We start from the raw sequence: 21,080 nt of genomic DNA on the forward strand, positions 1-21,080 counted from the left end.
GAGCCCGTAATAAAACATGAAACATCAGATTGTCTTTTCAGAGGTGGCGACATCGCCAAGATCTTAAATCTTAAACCAACCCAGAGATTGAGTTTTTCTTACTGGACAGGGAAGATATTTGATTGGACCAATTGTTAGCCAGTTAGCTCTCTTAGCTCAGTAGTTCGTTAAATAGCATTATTTTACTCTATTAGGGTATTTTATTATGGATTGTGATATTGCAGTATTTGCAATTACATTTTCGAGGAAGGAAGGACAATGAAAATAAATTACTTTTACACTGGTAACAATGCTAATCTCTAAACCAGTTACTACCTTGGTCTATTTGCCAGTTAGCTAAGCTATAATAGTTTCCACTCTTTGATTTTATTTGATATGACTAGCAATCGTTATGTCTGATGTCATTTTTTGTAATGCTAATTATTATAAAACAACAGCAGAAGATATGCTACTTGCTCTTTAGACACATTTTCGGATATCTGTCTTTTTATTCCTTTCGTTTTAAATGTATGGATCTACATGAGGGGAGGGGGTGAGTTTTGTTAGTGACATTCGCTCTGATAAGACGATCACACCTGTAACCATGGTTACACTGGTACGGCTCAAACCATCAGATTCATCCGCGCAGAAGAGCAGAGTCGAAGGACAACTCACGTAATTACCAAAACAATGTTCCTCCGCAAGCAACCTGCAGTTTTAGCTTGAAAACAATGTCCAAGGTGGTCTAATAGTAAACTTGTCATGTCCATTGAAAAACTGTATCAACAAATTATTTAAAAATAATACTTTTTTCTGTTTTATCTACTCTGCATCATTTTTAAATCCAAGCAAATAATGAGGATTATGTTTTAGTTGATCATAAGTGTTTGCTTATGCTCAGATATTCTCTTACCAAAATACACATGGTATAGAAAAAATCTCTACCAGCAACGCAATATACATTATATCAATATTATACATTATATCACCATCCCGCCCAGCCCTATTTCCTATTAAGATACAATATTTCACAGATATTCAGTCCAATACAAAACTGAGCTTGATAATCAAGGGATGCTGTGACAGGGCGGAGGGCGGGCCGGGTGGGGATTATGCACACCCGGTCCATTTCAGGCTAATTAAGCCTCCGAGAGGCATAAAGGCCGACTGAGGATGGTGGTGCGACAGAGAGAGATCGTTTACGGGCAGCTGTCGGTCATGTGTCGGTCTGCAGGAGAGAGAGAGCGGTAAGGCCCTGTCACAGATGCAAACCAAATTTTTTTCAGTATCCATAAAACAGCAAGGCAGAAGGGGAAAACAGTTTTGGGTGAAAAGGCCATGAATGATGTTAAATCCATGAATGAAAACCAAATAAATGTATCCCTGTGATTTTTGAGAACATTCTGAAAAGTGTTGACATAAATCTTGACATAAGTCTCTTTCTAAGGCCACGTCCACACTAACTCATAAATTTCAGTCTCATTAACAGTTCCTGAACGTCAACATGTGATGCTTGCAAGTGATCTAGCAAAAGAGCAAATAAAAAGCTAGATAAAAAAAGTAATGAAAAAGATTAAGCAGGGAAGGAAATGAATTGTGCGCTGATGTTGTCTGGAGGGGCGGTGCTCTTAGCTGAGTGTTGATTTTCACTGGAACTGAACTGCATCAATCTCATTTTCATTAAGTGCAGGTTAATGATTAAACAAACCTTTTCCAGACAGAACATTTGACACCTGCTACCTGCCCACACACAATGATAACAAAACTTTACCAGGCTGCAATACAAGCAAATATACTGCAGATAGATCAGCTGACTTATAGAGAATTAATGGAGAGATGAACTGTGTGCAACAGCTTTGAATGTGGCTGAGACAACCAGAATTCAGAACTATGCATCTTAGAATACGAGTTTTGATTGATATAATACATTTGGTACTGCCCACCACTTAGTAACAGAAGTACTCAAATCTGTACCTAAATTTTGGTATTGTGGCAACGCTTGAAGACACCAATATAAAAACAGAACGTTTGCACTTACCCACATCGTGAATGAAGCGTTCAATCTTGGACTGCATGCCCCAGTAACGGAACTCCACTTTGCACAACTTGTAAGCACACATGACGGGCATTGTGCCTGGTTTGTCGTTGATTTCCGTGATCCAGTCGTCGGACAGGGGGCCACGCTGGGTTTTCGCCGACTTGTACAGTTTAGGGTCTTCCTCGGCCAGGTACTCATGAGGGGCAATGAAATCTTTCACAATGTCAATGGGATCTGGGAAAGGAATGTGCTCCCATTAGTGATCACAGTTTTGGGGGAACAAGGCACAAATGGTGAACGGATTGATAATGAATCAATTAATGGAAAACAAGAATTTGTCACTGAGATTTTCTATAATCTTCTGAATAACGAAAATATTATAAACTTGATTTGTTCAAGGCACTAAAACCTGATTTATCTTACAAAATTTGCATCATAAAGGCCCTCTCTTCTTTAGGGTTGGGAATCGAGAACGGACCACCATCATGGACTAGAGCTGGGCAATATATAAAATATTCACGATATAATTGTGCGATGACCCTGTTGGCGATATAAAATTGTAGTTTTTTGCACATCTCATTTACAAAAAACTTTGTACAACTATTTTAGAATATTTTTAAGATTTACATGTTTGAATTTCATAACAAAATTCCATCAAATTGAATGGTGTAATGATTAACTAAATACAATTTTAAAAAAGCTTTTTCTTTTTTATTAACGATTACTCAATTCAATTTGACGGAATTTTGTTATGAAATGAAAATGCCTAAATCTTAAAATTATATTTTTGTGTATACTGGTGCATATAAATTAAAATGATTAAATATCGCTCTTCCTTGAATCTACTTGGCTACAATGGCTATTTGATTGAAATGATGGTCCCTCTGATTAAAACAAAACACCATTAAGCAAATTTAGAGTTTTTAAGATATATTTTTGGTAGCCATATCGGCCAGCCTTGTTGTGGTCAGAACGCCATACTATTCAGCGGCAAAATAAATCATGATTATATTATTAGGGCTAATTTTGCAAAGGTTGCTTTCTTAACAGGACTGAAAGAATTGTTAATGGAATTGTTAAGGAACCATATCAGTAAAGTGGAATAAGAATCAAGAATCCTTACAGTTTCCAATGCGACTCTTGGTTTATTCCCTTTACTGCTGTGGAAAAACCAAATTGTTCATAACTTCTATCTTTACAGCTGCACATTTTACAGGTCTCTAAAGATTCACAGTTATAGCCTGCTTGCAGACAGGCGTGTCAGCAGCAGACGGCCTCTAGGTGTCTCTGCAGCATGCTAATGCAGGTACTTGATCAGCCAGGAATAGAGTTATGTAACAGCATTGACAGGGTGCTTCCCCCGCAGTGCTTGCATCTGTCTACCTTCGGCACAGACAGCCTCCAGTACCTGGCCCAGAGTGCAGTGGCGCTCTCGCGCAGCAGCATGCTACCCAACAGCAGCGTGGTAATATGTCAATGAGGTAACACATTGTCTGTATTTAAAACACAAGAGGCATGACTCAAGAGCTCCTACTGCTTATATTGCTTGAAAGTTGAGTGAGTCTGTCAGAGCTACGCAAACCAAGAGCTTCTGAAGCAAGAAGAGCTCAAGTGTGAAAGAAAGATTTAGTCTTCCATTTTTAAATACATATAATCCTTCATTTGCAACTTGCATGCAGAATAAAAATGAGGAAAGATGCAACCGTACCTATGTCACGTTGTCTCTTCTCGTTAGAGGACATGTTGAAGACGTCATTATAGGTACCCGTGTCCGGCTTGTAGAACGTCTCAATATCGATGGAAAACTTTTCGACGAAGGGACATGTGTAGCTGCAGAACAGACAAGTATAGATTAAAATCATTGATGTCATTTCATTACATCAGTGCCATGATGTAGTCAACACGTATCCTAAACCTTTAATTTGGTAACATATACACATGCAGTGGGAGTTCATCCCCACTTATGTGTTTGCAACCCCATTAACTTCCATAATCGGACATTTTCGAGAATAAATGTAGGTCGAGACATGATTTTATCCACAAGGAATCAATTGGATCATGCAAGTTAAAAGAACAAAGGGTCATTTTGATTTCATGTTGACTTTAAAACCAGAGTGATGATGCTTGAATGTTAAAAGCTGTTATTGATAGTTATAGGTGGACTCTTGAAAGAGAGCCAGGTTGTGTTGTATCAATAAAAAGATAAGGCACTGACCGTGTGCGGGTGTATGGGTAGGCGTTCCAGGATTCCTCCTCCACACGAAGAGCAGCTTTCGGCAAGATGGAACGGAACCAGCTGGGAATGTGTTGGCCGATGTGGTATACCTTATGTGTGTACTGACCAGAGCCGCCTGGCCCGTCAGTATAGGGTCGGTTCTCCAGGATTTCCACCCCGCTGCCCTCGCCTTCACTCTCTTCACGACTCTTTTTCTGCAAATGGAAAGGTCAGGGATAAAAGTCAGCCAACTTTCGAACACCACCAATTTGAAAATACATTGCTACTTAGAATCCTAATCATACTAAACAACTATGGAAAGCTAAAATTGTACAAAGTATTGATCAATCAGCATTCAATATTGGAATTTTCATTAGAAGGCTTAAAACGTTTCAGGACATAACGTTTTGATATTTCTATTTGAACTAATTACGTTGGCTTGACAACGCCAATACTGTTATTCTACAGACTTTATTTTGGGTTTTGTAACTCATCCTAGAGCTTACATGGTGGAGCTACATCCAACAAACTTGGCACAGACATTTAAACTGTTCTGTCTCATGTTGCTGTATTTTCTAACTATTGGAAAAAACTGCTTTTGCACAGCGGACGATCAAATATCCTAAAAATCCAATAGACTTACATAGACAGAATGTTCAAACAAGCCAATGGAATGCTTGTTAATTCATCCATCCATTCATCTATAGTATCTATCTATCTATCTATCTATCTATCTATCTATAATATCTATCCATCCATCCATCCATAGAATCTATATATCCGTCAATCCATCAATAGTATCTATCTATCCATCCGTCCATCCATCCATAGAATCTATATATCCGTCAATCCATCAATAGTATCTATCTATCCATCCGTCCATCCATCCATAGAATCTATATATCCGTCAATCCATCAATAGTATCTATCTATCCATCCGTCCATCCATCCATAGTAACTATCTATCCATTCATCCGTCCATCCATCCATCCATCCATCCATAATATCCATCTGTTTGTCTGTCCGTCCGCCAACCCGTCCATCCATCCATCCATAGTATCCATCCATCCATACATCCATCCATAGTATCTATCAATCAATCAATCCATCCATAGTATCCATCCATCCATACATCCATCCATAATATCTATCAATCAATCAATCCATCAATAGTATCTATCTATATTCATCCATCCATCCATCTATCTACAATTTAATTTATTGAAATTAGAAGTTTACATACAGTAATGTAGAAAACATTCCTTGTCTTAGGTCAGTTAGGATCACTACTTTATTTTAAAAATGTGAAATGTCAGAATAATTGTAGAGAGAATTATTTATTTCAGCTTTTATTTATTTCATCACATTCCCAGTGGGTCAGAAATGTACATATAATTTGTTAATATTTGGTAGCATTAACTTTATATTGTTTAACTTGGGTCAAACATTTTGGGTAGCCTTCCAGAAGCTTCTCACCATAAGTTGCTAGAATTTTGGCCCATTCCTCCAGACAGAACTGGTGTAACTAAGTCAGGGTTGTAGGCTTCCTTGCTTACACACGCATTTTCAGTTCTACCAAAAAAAAATTGTATTTGATTGAGGTCAGGGCTTTGTGATGGCCACTCCAATACCTTGACTTTAAGTCCTTAAGCCATTTTAACACAACTTTGGAGGTATGCTTGGGGTCATTGTCCATTTGGAAGACCCATTTACGACCGAGCTTTAACTTCCTGGCTGATGTCTTGAGATGTTGCATCAATATATCAACATAATTTTCCTTCCTCATGATGCCATCTATTTTGTGAAGTGCAACAGTCCCTCCCTGCAGCAAATCACCCTCACAACATGATGCTTCACATTTGGGATGGTGTTCTTCGACTTGCAAGCCTCACCCTTTTTCCTCCAAACATAACATTGGTCATTATGGCCAAACAGTTAAATTTTTGTTTCATCAGACCAGAGGAAATCTCTCCAAAAAGTCCCCATGTGCACTTGCAAACTGTATTCTGGCTTTTTATGGTGGTTTTGGAGCAGTGGCTTCTTTCTGGCTGAGAAGCCTTTCAGGTTATGTTGATATAAGACTTGTTTTACTGTGGATATAGATACCTGTCTACCTGCTTCCTCCAGTATCTTCACAAGGTCCTTTGCTGTTGTTCTGGGAGTTCAAAGGAAGGCCTTAAAATACATCCACAGGTACACCTCCAATTGACTCAAATAAGCCTATCAGACGCTAATTGGCTAATTGCCTAAAGGCTTGACATAATTTTCTGGAATTTTCCAAGCTGATTAAAGGCACTGTTAACTTAGTGTATGTAAAGATCTGACCCATTAGAAATGTGATATAATCAATTAAAGTGAAACAATCGGTCTGTAAACAATTGTTGGAAAAATGACTTGTGTCATGCACATAGTAGATGCCCTAAATGACTTGCCAAAACTATAGTTTGCTAATATGAAATCTGTGGATTAATTAAAAAAATGTGGATTTAAATTCATAGTATCTATCTATCTGACCATCCATCCATAGTATCCATCCATCCATCCATCCGTCCATAGTATCCATCCATCCGTCCGTCCATCCGTCTGTCAGTCTGTCAATATTTAGTTGAAATTGATGTAGGTATTGTTGTGTAATTGTTGTATGTCCTCTGTGGTTAAATAAGACGAATGACAGGAAATTAAAGTTGGCACGCTCGGTGCAGATGGCCACATCGATCCCATTGGCCGTGTCACTGCATTAGTGAGATGAAAGCCATAAGATTAAAAGCCAAAAGTGCTTAAGGCCTTCATTAAGGTGACGTTTGTGCCAGAGAGAGAGAGAGTAGAAAGTTACATTGTTTTCGTTTACTCATCCAAGGGCTCTTATTTCATGCCACCACGGGCATTAAAAGTTGACAATTCTGAGCTATGTACAACATGGCAACTATATTTCTGTGCAAGCTGCTAGCATTTTTATGAAGAGATAGCTGGCAAAAATATTAGGTTGATCTTTTATTTTTAATTAGTGATAATTTCTAAGGAAAAAGAATCACTAAAACTATTGATCGTAATATGTTTTAAACTTGTCTGATAAAGTTTGTGCATTGGTTCATAGCTACATGTGCCAATCGGGAAGAAACCACGTAATCACGTTGTGGTGTTATGTACAAGAGGTGAGCTGTCAACAGCCGGCGATGATAGGAGGGCAGACAGACAAATGGCAGATGAGAAAGAGAACGGGAGGCAGAGACGGTGCAGTATCTGTTTTTGCTCACCATCCCAGCGTGCAGCCGCCAGCACTTCATGATAGTGCTGACAGATGACATCAGGCCCCGCACCCGCTACAATCAATTGCTAACACACACACACACACACACACACACACACACACACACACACACACACACACACACACACACACACACACACACACACACACACACACCGTAGCCCAGTGGTTCTCAACCTGTTGTGCCTTAATGACCCAGATTTTACATTGGACACCAAATGGCGACCCAATACAGTGCCAAAATTGTTAACTTTACAAAAGGAAACAAAAATGTCCTTTTTTTAAAAGATAACACTGAATGAATATTGCCATGACCTCCATAGGTCCAAAAATATGTCAAATTAACATAGAAATTTACTATTTTGCATATGCATAAACCATAGCAGAAGTGTGATTTAATGGTTTTCAAGGATATGCCTAATTAAACTTCAATCAAATGTCATGTGAAAATGTGGCAAAATAGAGTTGAATCTGAAATAGCCTTTTACACCAAAAATAATACAAATTGGGAGCGTTTTAATCTCCCTTTTAATCTTTGACTTTAAGCTCTAAAAATGTCACAAAAAAAAAAAAAGAAAGCACAATAAATGTAATTCATCCAGCTCGCATGCAATGTCTGCTGTTTTGATTTTCATTTAAAAAAGGGTTACATTTCAGTCTTTTCCTCAAACAAAGTCATATGGATAACAACAACGGTGCATCACTTTAATTAACATTTTAAAGTTTGATAGCAGTCCCTAATTTACTTAGATTAGATGGAAAGGTGAAACTATGAAAAACATATGAAAGAAAATTATACACGGCAAACAAACAAAAAAAAAAAAAAAAAAACATTTTTTGCTATATTTTCGTATTTTTGCCAAATCCTGTAAAAATATTGAAACGTCTTTAAAACATACAATAAACAATTACTTGATAAGTAGAATGAAGTCTTGTTTTCAAAGAAATCTATCACAATTTAGTGTGCTTAAAACAAGAAAATAAAAACTATTTGCCAATGAGGTGACAAAAAGAAACTTCTTTACCATTTGAATCAAGTTTTTTTCTTACCGCAACAGATTTTTATTTTCTTGTTATAAGCATAAACATTACAATACATTTCTTTAAAATTTTGTTTAAAGAATGTTTAGATATTTTACTGAAAATAAATAAAGAAAAAAATACTCAATAAGAAAATTATACAGTGTATGGGTTTAAAGCGACACGAGGGTGAGTAAATGATGACAGAATTCCTTTTTGGGTGAGCAATACCTTTAAGTAAGGCTACTATAACTAATACAAACTCATTCAAACTGTAAAACTGCAGACAAAATGAAACCATTTTACCTGGCATGATTCCCTTGCACTCTTAACCAAGTACACATTTGATGTGGATGACTTTAATTTGAATGAAAAATGAATATGCCTTATAAAAGGAGCTTTCAAGGAGATTTGTTGAATTTTTGCCACCCTGGATCTGCCCTCAAAATATTCGTCTATCTTGCTGAAGCCGCACTCGGCTGCATCCTTAATTTAGCATCTCCGCAGACAAATGGAAGTCAAACGTAGCCCTATATGGTCATGGATCATGTGAAAGGGGTTTAACCTCGGCACGACGCACATCTGCTGCCCATCTGTGGATAACAGAAATCACGGGACTTAAGTTGCCCTGGCAACAGGCCTGCATCATCGTGACCTCTCTCTCTCTCTTACCGTGTGTTCAGACCAGAGGCGGCGAGAGTGTCAAAATTCGCTCTGGCTGCCCTGCCAACAACGCTATCGAAAATTTGTGGACGCTCTGACGTATTTGAAATAGGCGGCAACGTTAATATGCGCTCATTTACTGACGCTCTTTACAGAACTGCGGGATTTCTTAAAGAGACAGTACCTGTAAAAAGTACAAATTATGAATGTAAACAATAAACATGTAACAAAATATAATATGTAATACATTATCATATTTATTGAAAGAACATGTGGATCTGACCCACTGCGATTGATGAATAAGGGCATTTGGCCTGTGTATTACCACATATTTATACCCCTGTGAAACAGGAAGTCATGCCTGAACAATTTAATGTTCCTAGTCACCCTGGAGCACTAAAAACAATTTAAAATAGGAATGGGAATATACTTCAGATATATTTTACTCATAATCATTTCTAGGGGTGCCAATAATTGTGGCCAACATGTTTTGGAGAAAAATATTTATTAATGAGATATTTCTCCTCTTTCAATTGTTTTACTTCAATTAAAGGACAGATTTTAGTGCATTTTCTTTAATAAAAGAGCAAAAGGATAAACAATTATTTTTTTCACAGCCTTCTTTGCTCATATTTACCAAGGGTACCAATATTTTTGGCCACCACTGTATAAGCAATTTCAAGACACCATGGAATAAAGGAATAAATGGAAATTGTACATTTTCAAAAAAGCTAAAATGTGACAATCGTTATATTTTTTTATATAATGTACCAACTTTAGAAGGTCCCTTGTATAATTAACAGCATCAGCTTAGAGGTCATTTTTTTATATATATATATATACACACGTTAGCAAAATTGACATTATAACTGAAACATATCCAGATTAATCGGAATTGAAATTGGAATCGAATCAGGAGATCAGTACCAATACCCAAACCAAAATGCCATTTATTACAACAAATGTATGACCTTTAATGACAATGGCATTTTTTAAAGACCCCATTAAATGGCTTGACGATTCTTGATTGTTATAAGTTTGGGAGGGACACAACATTTTCATTCTAGAGAACATTTAACTGCATTTTAAGTGTGTATATCTACTAAAAAGTTTAATGTCAACATTAAAAAGTTAATTAGCATACATGACCTCAAAGTAAACATAGACTAAAAGTTCCAAAACTCCAATATTAAGGGAACCATTTATCACATTACTATTTATAAAAAAACACTATTTATCACAAATAATGTATGTATATATATATATATATATATATATATATATATATATATATATATATATATAACTATGTGTTGTCATGAAAACCTGGATCAGTAAGTGAGACAGATATTAAAATAGCTTTGATATATGTATTCTTTGAACTGTGTGTGACGTTTCGGTTTTCTTTTGGCCACACATCTTCTCGTCATAAAACAATTTCATGTCAGAGCTCTCCAAACTTGAACTTTCACATGCAGCCCAATGCAAAAAAATGTTGCACGTTCTCCTGCTTTTGAATGGGGGTGGGGGTGAATGGAGAGTAGAGTGGAGTGTGACCTTGGCTTTACTTATTTAAACCAATAAATCATGAGTTTAAGTTGTCACATTTTATTCTGACTGCAAACTCACAACTTTGGCAAAGTCTGATTTCTTTTGCCGTGGCACAGTAGATCGAGTAGTGGCACAGCGCCACCAAAGAATAACACTGAAGGAAATGCTGAATATCATGCATACACAAACCATTTCACACCATTGGCAATGGCACTGGTTGATGTTTATTTTTCCACCAGCACTGAACATCTGTTCACGTTTTCTTACCACAGTTATGTTGCATAACATTAGGCTAATAGAGAACGGCTCACGCTGTAATCAGGAGGAAATCAGGACACGAACACACACATGCAGTTTAATACTACACCAATGAGGTCACTTCGCCAGTGTACGAGTGTGCCGAACAGTGTGCGTGCCCTCTGCGCACTCATTCGATGAACCCTGTGTTGGCATGTCAACAGATGGTGCATATTAACAACAGGGGTATGAAAAAACACAAATATACAACCCACAACTGGGTTCAGCAAGGACAATGAAGCAAATGTTCTCTTTAGATGCTAAATTAAAGGAATCGGTCCGCCAAAAATGAACATTCTGTTACCTTCACGCTCTCGTGTCATATGCTACTATTTTTAAAGGTATATTAAGGGTTCAAAACAATCAACAGCATTTGTGGCATAATGTTGATGACCACAGAAATAAACGTACACTCATCCCTTGTTTCTTAAAATAAAAATTAACAGTGAGGCACTTACAATGGAAGTGAATGGAGCCGATACACAGATGCTAAAATACATGCAGTTTCAAAAATTATAGCTATAAGATGTAAACATTATATGTGTTCAAATGATTTAAGAGTTATTCAATTGTTTACTAACCTCATCTGTGACAACAAACATTATTGTATAATAAAATTTGATATAACTTTATTAAAATAAGGTTAGTAAGCATTTTATCATACTACAATCATGTTAACCCATATGTTTATGTTTTGTGGCTATACTTTTAAAACCGTGTGTATTTTAATATTTATGGACCGGCCTCATTCACTTCTATCATAAATGCCACCCTGTAACTATGATTATTGCAAGTCAAAATTGAGCTTAACTTGTATTGAACCAACCTATTGAGCTTGACAGACCTAGACACTATGAAGTGCTTCTGTATGAAAAAGAGCTGCACTAAAAATCCCCAAATTCCACCGAAAAAACAACAACAACAGCAACAACAAAAAACGGGTTTGGAACAACACATGGTGGGTGAGTACTGTAAATAGTGATAGAAGTTACATTTTTGGGTGAACTACTAATATTGGTGTTCACTATTTGCTTACATTGAAATGCACATGCAACATTTGTTGCTCGTTTTCAAGGCAAACATTGAATTTGTGCACCAAGCTAATCAATTCATCCATCAGTCATATGGATGTTACTTCACACTTTTGATGACTCACACTCTCTGCTAATTAGACTTGTGATCCCAAAGGACTTCAAGTCTTTTTGACAACACTGCTTATGCCAAACTCTTATGCCCACTGACTTAGCACAAGTGTTTAAATTTAGCATGCCTGTTGCAATTGGACATTAATGTCCTGGATGTCTATAGGGGCCGATCTCTTAATAACCCACTGACAACAACACGGAGAGGCAGCTGCATTGAAAGGATGCTAATTAACCTTATAAGACCATTAAGAGAAAGCTGTGCTTGTGGGTGGAAACCCTTGTGCTTAAAGGGACAGTTCTCCCACAAATGAAGCCTTAGACATCAAAAAAAAAAAAAAAGTACAACAATATGCCTTCATGAAGACTTTTATGAAATCTATATGGAAAACTAATAGGAAAAATATGGCACAAAAGTGGGCGGGCACAGTTTCCGTTAGCATGCTTCTCAGCTAACGCTAACTAGGATTGTTACAATACCAAAATTTCAGTTCTGTATAGATCCTTATAGCATAATCTAAAAAAACAACAACTTTGGTCTTATTTCTTGTCAAATAAAGTTTTTATTCAGTACAACAGCTTTCTTGCTTGTGAGACATTGCTTAAACTTAATTATTATTATTATTATTATTATTATTGTGAATGTTCTAGGGATGCACAATTATGAAAATACTTGGCCGATACCGATATTAACAAAAAACCCATAAACCGATGCTGATAATTTGCCTCTTACATTATTTTGTCATTAGATCACTTTCACTTTGAAATTATGCTTTAAAAATGTATAAAGATGTACAAAAGATTTTTCTTTTTCTTAAAATGAATAATTTCCATTGAACATGGATTGAATCTGTTGGACACATGACAGGCCAACAATTTTAAGAGAGCCAAAATGAAAGATAAATGGATAAATATAAGAAATAACTAAATATGATTTCTGCAGTTCAAAACAACAGAACTCAATTTTTCCATGATTGTACTGTATATAATAGAGCATTAATAATTCATACTGTGCACATTAAGGCTGCCCCCAACCAAAGATTTTCCTAGCCGACTAGTAGCCCTTAGTTTAAGCCATTAGTCGACTAGTTTATGATATATACTGTATATATATATATATCAGAAACTTCCAGAAGCTGTGAAAGAATGTTATATGTAACATTTCTAACACTGTTCTACATTACAGAGTAATACTAAACCGTAATAATGAGCCTTTAAAATATACATTTTTTTGCAGCGCAAAAGTGTTAATGATTCTGAATGTGTCGGAAAAACCAGCAAGGAGACTGTCTGAACATTTTGTTAATTTATAGAGAAATGCACATTAGTGTTGTGCCGACAGACGATGATCTTGGGGATCAACGATGGTCAGAGTGACCGCCAATAGCTGATGCCTCGTCAAGACGATATTTGATAATTCTTGATATCATGAATGTATTACTTACTAGTAAAAATATCAATTCCTGATATCAAGAAATTAATTTTCACTTGTTAAAATTCGAATTCTTGATATCTGTAAATGTATTTCAACATTTTAAAATTAGAATTTCTGATATCTAAAAATACTTTCTTACTAGTAACTATTACATTACAGTTATCAGAAATTAAAATAGTCACTAGTGAAAACTGAATACCATAAACCTATACAATATTAGGCAGGTGGTTTTAATGTTGTGGCTGATCGGTGTAGGTTAACAACCTGGAGACCGATATAATAGCCGGTAATATTTCCAGTAAGATTGTACAGTGTGATTGTAGGTAGACTTTGTTCATCATGCATGTTTACACCGGCTTAATCAAACAATAACAATGTTCTGTATAAACTGTGTAAGTAATGAAGCACTAAGCTACATTTTCTGAGATGTCAACTAAAATGTATGCGTTTATAATGAAGTGTTAGAACATGCGTCATATCAAATCATAAAATGGATAGGCTATAAATGGGAAAATCATCCACATCTCCTTTTACCATGACGATTCAGATAGATCGCTAATTATTGCTTTGTTCTGTGACGTGTTTCAAATGTACTGGATTTAAAGCAAACATTTAGGAAGGGAAGCAATCATTTTGACAAACGGCGATATCATTTCATTTGCTGCTCTGCTGAACGTGTACCGCTAGAGGGTGCCGCGTGCTCACAGCACTGACTGACGTATTTATTTTAAACTGAGCATTTTGTTTCCTGCATTTTAAAATATACAGAAATTTTTAATAAGAAAAATAAATAAATGAATAAAATAAAAAAATCGAGATTTTACTTTGCCCAGTAAAACCAGCCTGTAAAACAGTTAAAGGATGGGCAAGGAGGAGGCGAGAACCGGCTTGACGATATAAATCATAGTTTAATGGAAAACTTAAAAGACAACACAAACACACATGACGGACATGTCCGCTAAAGTCTCTCTCTCCCGCACAGCCCTCTGCAGTCGACCTTTAAACCTCACGGAGGCATAATTAGCCTAATACAGGACCGGGTGTGTAGGATCACGACCCGGCCCCGCCCTCCGCCCTGCCACATTCCTCCCTCGTTCTCTCAGGCTGGGGAGCCCCGGCCTGGCGTACATCCCCTTTCCCTGGGGGAGGCGCGCTTCGCGCTGACTGCCGGCAGGTCATCCCCATCTATCTGGGCGAGGGAGGGACAAGGTGAGGGAAACAGAAATGATTAAAATGGGAGGGTACTCCTGTAACAGTGTAGTACCCCCAAAAAACTATACAATTTAAAAGAGGATAAAGGCCAACGCAGAGCGACAGTGAGAGAGAGAGAGAGAGAGATGCAAAAAAAAAAACTTACTCGCCAGTTCTCCGATACGCCGCAGCTTGTTCCTCGGCCACTCCTCCACCCTTTGTCGGACGACAGCCGCGCCTCTCGGGCGGATCCGAGGCAGTCCAGCCCCTGGCGGACGGAACACCCGCCGCGTTCTCGGGGACTAGAAGGGTCTCCCCGCCCCTGGCAGCGGTTCTCTCGCTCCAAGCGGTCGGCAGTGAGCCCCTCCCGCTCGCTGGTCGGCGGTCTTAAACCCCGCCACGTTTCAGCGGCCGGTAGGCGACTCCTCCGCCCCTGGCAGCGGTTCTCTCGCTCCAGGCGGTCGGCTAGGAGCCCCTCCTCCCCTCGCGGTCGGCGGCCATCGTCCTCGCTCAGGTGGCTGGGCTCCTCGTCCCCCGGCAGATGGCCGCGGCTGCTCCGTTGGGGTGGACGGTAGTGGCGAGAACTCTACTACGGCGTATCCCTCCTCCTTCCCGGGTTTTGGCACCAATGTAAAACAGCTCAAGGATGGGCAAGGAGGAGGCGAGAACCGGCTTGACGATATAAATCATAGTTTAATGGAAAACTTAAAAGACAACACAAACACACATGACGGACATGTCCGCTAACGATCTCTCTCTCCCGCACAGCCCTCTGCAGTCGACCTTTAAACCTCACAGAGGCATAATTAGCCTAATACGGGACCGGGTGTGTAGGATCACGACCCGGCCCCGCCCTCCGCCCTGCCACACAGCCCTAGCACAGTGTGATTATTAAAGCGTGCCTGTGATTTTAGCATATTCACACATTCATTGTAAAGCATGCAGCACATGCAGACAGAACATATAATTAAATTGCATACTTTTGCGGTTTAATAGTTATACTAATAGGACATTTTACGATTTAAATTGTGCATTTATTTCTTCTCAAATATGTCAAATTCATGTATGAGCATTTGAAAGCCTTGTGTGAGTCAGACAGAGCACAGATCTCAAATTGAGTCACTGCTCGTTACTGCATAAACACGGTTATTGTGACATGTATTTTATTTTAGGATTGACTTAGTATCAAATTACCAGTACTTTCGACATCCCTAAACAGCACAAGACTCCAAGCATGAAAAACATAGTATGCACAAATATTGGGTCAACTTTAAATTACACTGAATGTTTTAATATGAATAATCATCTTTCTCCTGCCTTGCCCTCCATCTTGGATGATTTTCAGCTAGCTTTTCGCAATGCATTATGAGACTGTCACCTTTGCAAAGGATACATTCAATGCTGCCTAAAATTATGTCAAAACCAGGTATCTTAGAAGGCAGCATAAAGTTGCTGCCTTCCTTTTGGAAATGCTTTCTTGTGAGGGGCCTTATAATTCTGTCTAGATAAGCAGCTCGCTAAGTTTTGGAACGGAGCTATTCTCTATGCCTTGTAAACCAATATCATAACCAAAACAGCAATAAAAATACCAGGTTATAGTTCACAATGGATGTTCTAGAAAGACTCAACTCTTACACTTCCAGTAACACTTACAACATCTACATTAGCACACCGCAGGCATTGATTTCTGGCAGCTGACGATCATCAGCATATCGTTGGTGGTTTTGGCATCAGCACAAAGCAAAAGGTGTTTCCTGCCTCAGCAGCACCCCAAAGCTCTTCAACATCCTTTCTCAGGGGACCATTGGCCAGATTTACTGAAATATTTAGAGGATGTGAAACTGTTGTGCTCAAACAAAAATAGCACCTCGGATTGGCTGAGGTACAAAACATGCTCGAGTCATCAAGGTTTTTCCATAAAACCGCACGTGTGCATTATACTTGAATGATTCAAATGTGCACTCAGCTTTCAGCACATTTAAAAAAGGAAACACGGAGCAAGCCAGCTGTGAGTCACACACTACACCAGGGGTCGGCAAACTTTTTGACATGGAGAGCCATTTTTTAATTCCCTGGTCAACCCAAATCCCCCCACCCCCAAAAATACATGCGCTCGTATGTGATTTTCCGAAGTTTGCGAGAGAGCGAGAGAGCAGTCTATTTTATTTATATGAAGTTCTTCGCACCTGACCTGCATTCTAATCTACATCTTGATGTAATCCTTCCACATGATCACACAGGGTGTTTTCATTAGCTAAATGGGAGGCTAAAAACTATTATAGTGTGACGAGACTCGTGCAGCACGTGCAAGTCATTCGCGCATCACAAGCCGATCAACCATTTAGCCCTTTTTGGTGAATCGCACCTGCAAAATCCTAAAACTTGATTTCCTGGTTTAATTTGTATTTTGAATAGACTCGATGTGGGTCGATGTGGGTTCATGTTTTCTCTTTTAATCTTTTAATGTAATTTTGAATGTGACCATGGTTTGAGGGTGTACCTGTATGCTGGGTTATAAATCTCAAGGATTAATAGTGGTGTTTTCCTAATTGCATCACATGTTGTTCTGAAAGCAAAAAGAAACAAATGAAACACGGAATGTCTGCTGTCATCCCCGCAGCCTGACTGGAGCAAAGTGGGCACGTTTATTCATCCGATTAACCAAAGGTGAAGCGCTGCTGGCTCATGATGCGTCTCATCACATTTTTTACTTTTTTTTTAGCCTTCCATTCAGCTCAAGAAAGAACGTGTGATCATGAGGAAGGATTACATCAAGATTGGAAAGGTGAGGAATTTCCTATGAATAAAATAGTCTACTTCCCTCTCACCGTTGCAGGCGTGAAAGTGATTACCCCTCCGTGTGCCATTGCTGGCCATATAGGTTGTCGACCCCTGCACTACACACTTCACTATCTCCAGAAATGCGAGAAAAAGGAACACATGATGTGCTTGAAAATAAAATTCTGTCATTATTTACTCACCCTCATGAGTTTTTCTGTGGAACACTAAAGGACATTTTTTGAAAAATCTTTCCAGTATAAAAAGGCTCCAAAATTAACAAAAACCTCACAAATGTAATCTTTACGTTTTGATATTCAAAGTCTTCAGATTCGTGCGAGGAACAGACCGTTATCTACTGACAACTTTCATTCATTGTGGCTATGAAACAATAATGACATCAATTATAATGTGTTCTTGCGTGTTTTGTGACCAAATCTCATTGACGTCAAAACCGGCACATATCAGGCACGTCCTTGCGCATTAAAAAGCTAGGAACACAATTCAAAAACATGTTCAGTGTGAACGGACCCCAGCTGTGGCTCAGGTGGTAGAGCGGGTCGGCCACTAATCACAGGGTTGGCGGTTCGATTCCAGGCCCACACGACTCCACATGCCGAAGTGTCCTTTGGCAAGACACTGAACCCCAAGTTGCTCCAAATGGCAGGCTAGCACCTTACATGACAGTTCTGCCGTCATAGGTGTGCGAGTGTGTGTGTGAATAGGTGAATGAGTCACAGTGTAAAGCATTTTGAAAACTGCTAAGGTTACAAAAAAAGTCCTATATTAGTGCAGACCATTTACCGTTTACTTTAGAACAACTTTTTTTGCTTGAGGACCCAGAATTTACATTGGATATCTTTTCAAACACACCAAAGTAAAAAACATAATCAGTATTTAATATATCCTGGGTTGCATTTTCTTTTATCTTTCATAGTTTTGGGGCATTCAAGTGACATTATTTTTGTTGATGATGTCATATGTCTTGGTGGTCCAGACTTTTAAAAACTTAAACTACAACTGCTACAGTTGTTGTAATAAAAATGAGGTCTAATAGATTAGTAAAGAGGATTATTTCGCACATGGCACAATGTTGTATCTTTTCCTGCCCAGTGTGAGTGGGGGATGGCTACCCTTTGAGAGGTTTGACTACCTCCATAGCTACTTATCCTAGAAAATTCTCACTAGAATTCAAATGGGTCACATCAGTTTTGTGATCTATGCTGTGACATCGAGGGAAGCCGGTTGGTTCTGCACTGAAAACAGGCTTAAATTGAGGATGAGAAGAATATTAATCACGTAATCACCCTCATGTTATTCCAAAAATGAATGGATTGGAAAAATTATCTGAGTGAACGATTCCTTTAAAACAAGATGAAAATGTGTCAGGAAGAACAATGAGCAAACCTGAATCATGTAGAGCTGAGCGATGCGGTACTCCTCCACGCTCATGGGCATGGGGATGCGGTACTCTTTGATCAGCATGTTGGGTGTGGAGCGGGGCTGGGCTGAAATCACTCCGCTGGGTCAGGGGCAAATCCACCAGGACGGCCCTTAGCTCGAGTGCATCAAAGGGAAGGAGCCGAGCTCATTTCTCAGACCTAGCCAGAAAGAGGAGAAACAGCCATATCAGACTCTGAATCATCAACAGAAGTTCAGAGGAATGCAGAAGTGCATATTGGGCATTTTTTACAATCAGGACAACAGTTAAAAATGATCAAGGCTGTTTTCTACACTGTTTTTCACTAAATGAATCAAAGGAAGAATATTTGTATTACTGAATATACAATAACATCAAATATACAGTACAATATACAGCCATATTTACCAACATATACTGTGTGTTCACTTAAATGTTTTAAAAGAATGTTCCGGGTTCAATGCAAGTTAAACTTGATCAGCAGCATTTGTGGCATAATGTTGATTAGAACAAGAAATATAGTTTGTTTATGCTTTGTTTTTAAGAAAAGAAAAAACAACAGTTTCAGTAAGGCACTTACAATGGAAGTGAATGGGCCCTGTCCACAAAGATTAAAATACACAATGCTTCAAAATAATAGGCAGAAAAAATAAGCATTATACATGCTAACATGATTTTAGTGAGATGAAATTAAATTATCTGAAGTTTTTTGTCATGACGACATAATGCCACAAAACCCTGTATTCTGGTAAATCACTGATTTTTATCACACAAAAATCATGTTAACATGTATAATGTTTGTTTTTTCAGGATATTTTAATGTTTGTGAACTGGCCCCATTCACTTCCTTTGTAAGTGCCTTACTGTGACCACGGTTTTTTCTTTTTAGAAAATACGCAAGTACTAGAATAGACAAGAAATAGCAAATATATAACTATATATACTGTATTTACACACAATTATGTGCACATTTGTTTATGGACTAGCCCCATCCACTTTAATTTTAAGTACTTTATAGTAAGCACGATTTTTGCTTTTATTTTGTAATTGAGGGAGTCATTTTTACATTTAAACAATGCTGTCGATTGAGCTGATTTTGTACAGAACCTGGAATATTCCTTTAATATATGAAAAACGCCTCATGTAGACTTCTAGAACATTTTTGAGTGATGACGTGAAACAAATCTTTGAATTCTGAACAGATTTAGCGAAACAGCCAATTTAGAATGATAACCTGAGATTATCAGAACTTTAATCTTACATTTATACAAATATAAGGTTTACAAAAAACAAAATCAGCACACCAAAGGCTTTCTAAAATTATCTAAAAGTTTCATACTTCTGTCCATTGCACACAAACGTGAATGTTTGGTGCGATTTCTCGCCACGATCAACATTTTGAATAAAAACTATAGAACGAGCCACTCACCTGGAGCCTGGCTAAGAAAAGCCCTGACCAATAATATATAAGCTTTAGATCACATGTCAGAAGCCGTTGCAGTTGCCACAACCAGAGCAACTGATGGCACTAAAGCACAGAAAGCTTTTATGACAACAATTAAACGGTGAAGTAACTCGAGCAGTGAGGATGTGTATTTCATTTGCATCAAATGCCTTAAAAACTTAAACGTTTTTGTCTCATATGGGTTCTCTTAACATGTAAATGATATTGCTGCATCACTGCCTTGCATCCCCTTATAATCCCTTATATATATAATCTAATATAATATATATATATATATATATATATATATATATATATATATATAATCGTGGCATCTTTCCCTTTGTATCACTTTTTTAATAAACAACTTTACAGATCATAATAGTTTTTCTTCACCAAATATTAATAATATTAATACTATTGCTGTGACTTCGTGCGCTCTGTGTGCTTTTGAAAAGTAAACAAAATCATTATTGCTCTGCTATTTTTAATAGTCATTAGAAGCATGAAAGAATCAAATGGTCAGACTGAAGATGGTTTAGTTGGGTGAGATCTGTGTTTTATTGCGTGCACTTTTGGAGTGTGTAAATGTAATCATGTTTAATTAGTAACATGCAGGGTTTTGAGCAAATATTACAC

General features: G+C 38.0%; 1 protein-coding gene across 2 annotated transcripts in view; it reads right to left on the minus strand.

Moving 5' to 3' along the window:
* Positions 1-21,080, minus strand: part of LOC127636709 (membrane-associated phosphatidylinositol transfer protein 2-like) — an 85,846-nt gene that overhangs the window by 36,998 nt on the left and 27,768 nt on the right. For both annotated transcript variants that reach the window (XM_052117394.1, XM_052117393.1), the window contains exons 2-5: positions 18,985-19,178; positions 4,233-4,447; positions 3,726-3,847; positions 2,018-2,251 (exon numbers count right to left, since the gene is read on the minus strand). In XM_052117394.1, the coding sequence (XP_051973354.1) occupies positions 2,018-2,251; positions 3,726-3,847; positions 4,233-4,447; positions 18,985-19,062 (649 nt within the window). In that variant the 5' untranslated portion in view covers positions 19,063-19,178. The remainder of the gene's footprint in view (positions 1-2,017; positions 2,252-3,725; positions 3,848-4,232; positions 4,448-18,984; positions 19,179-21,080) is intronic.

The sequence above is a fragment of the Xyrauchen texanus genome, chromosome 44, assembly GCF_025860055.1.
Source record: "Xyrauchen texanus isolate HMW12.3.18 chromosome 44, RBS_HiC_50CHRs, whole genome shotgun sequence".
NCBI classification, from domain to species: Eukaryota; Metazoa; Chordata; class Actinopteri; order Cypriniformes; family Catostomidae; genus Xyrauchen; species Xyrauchen texanus.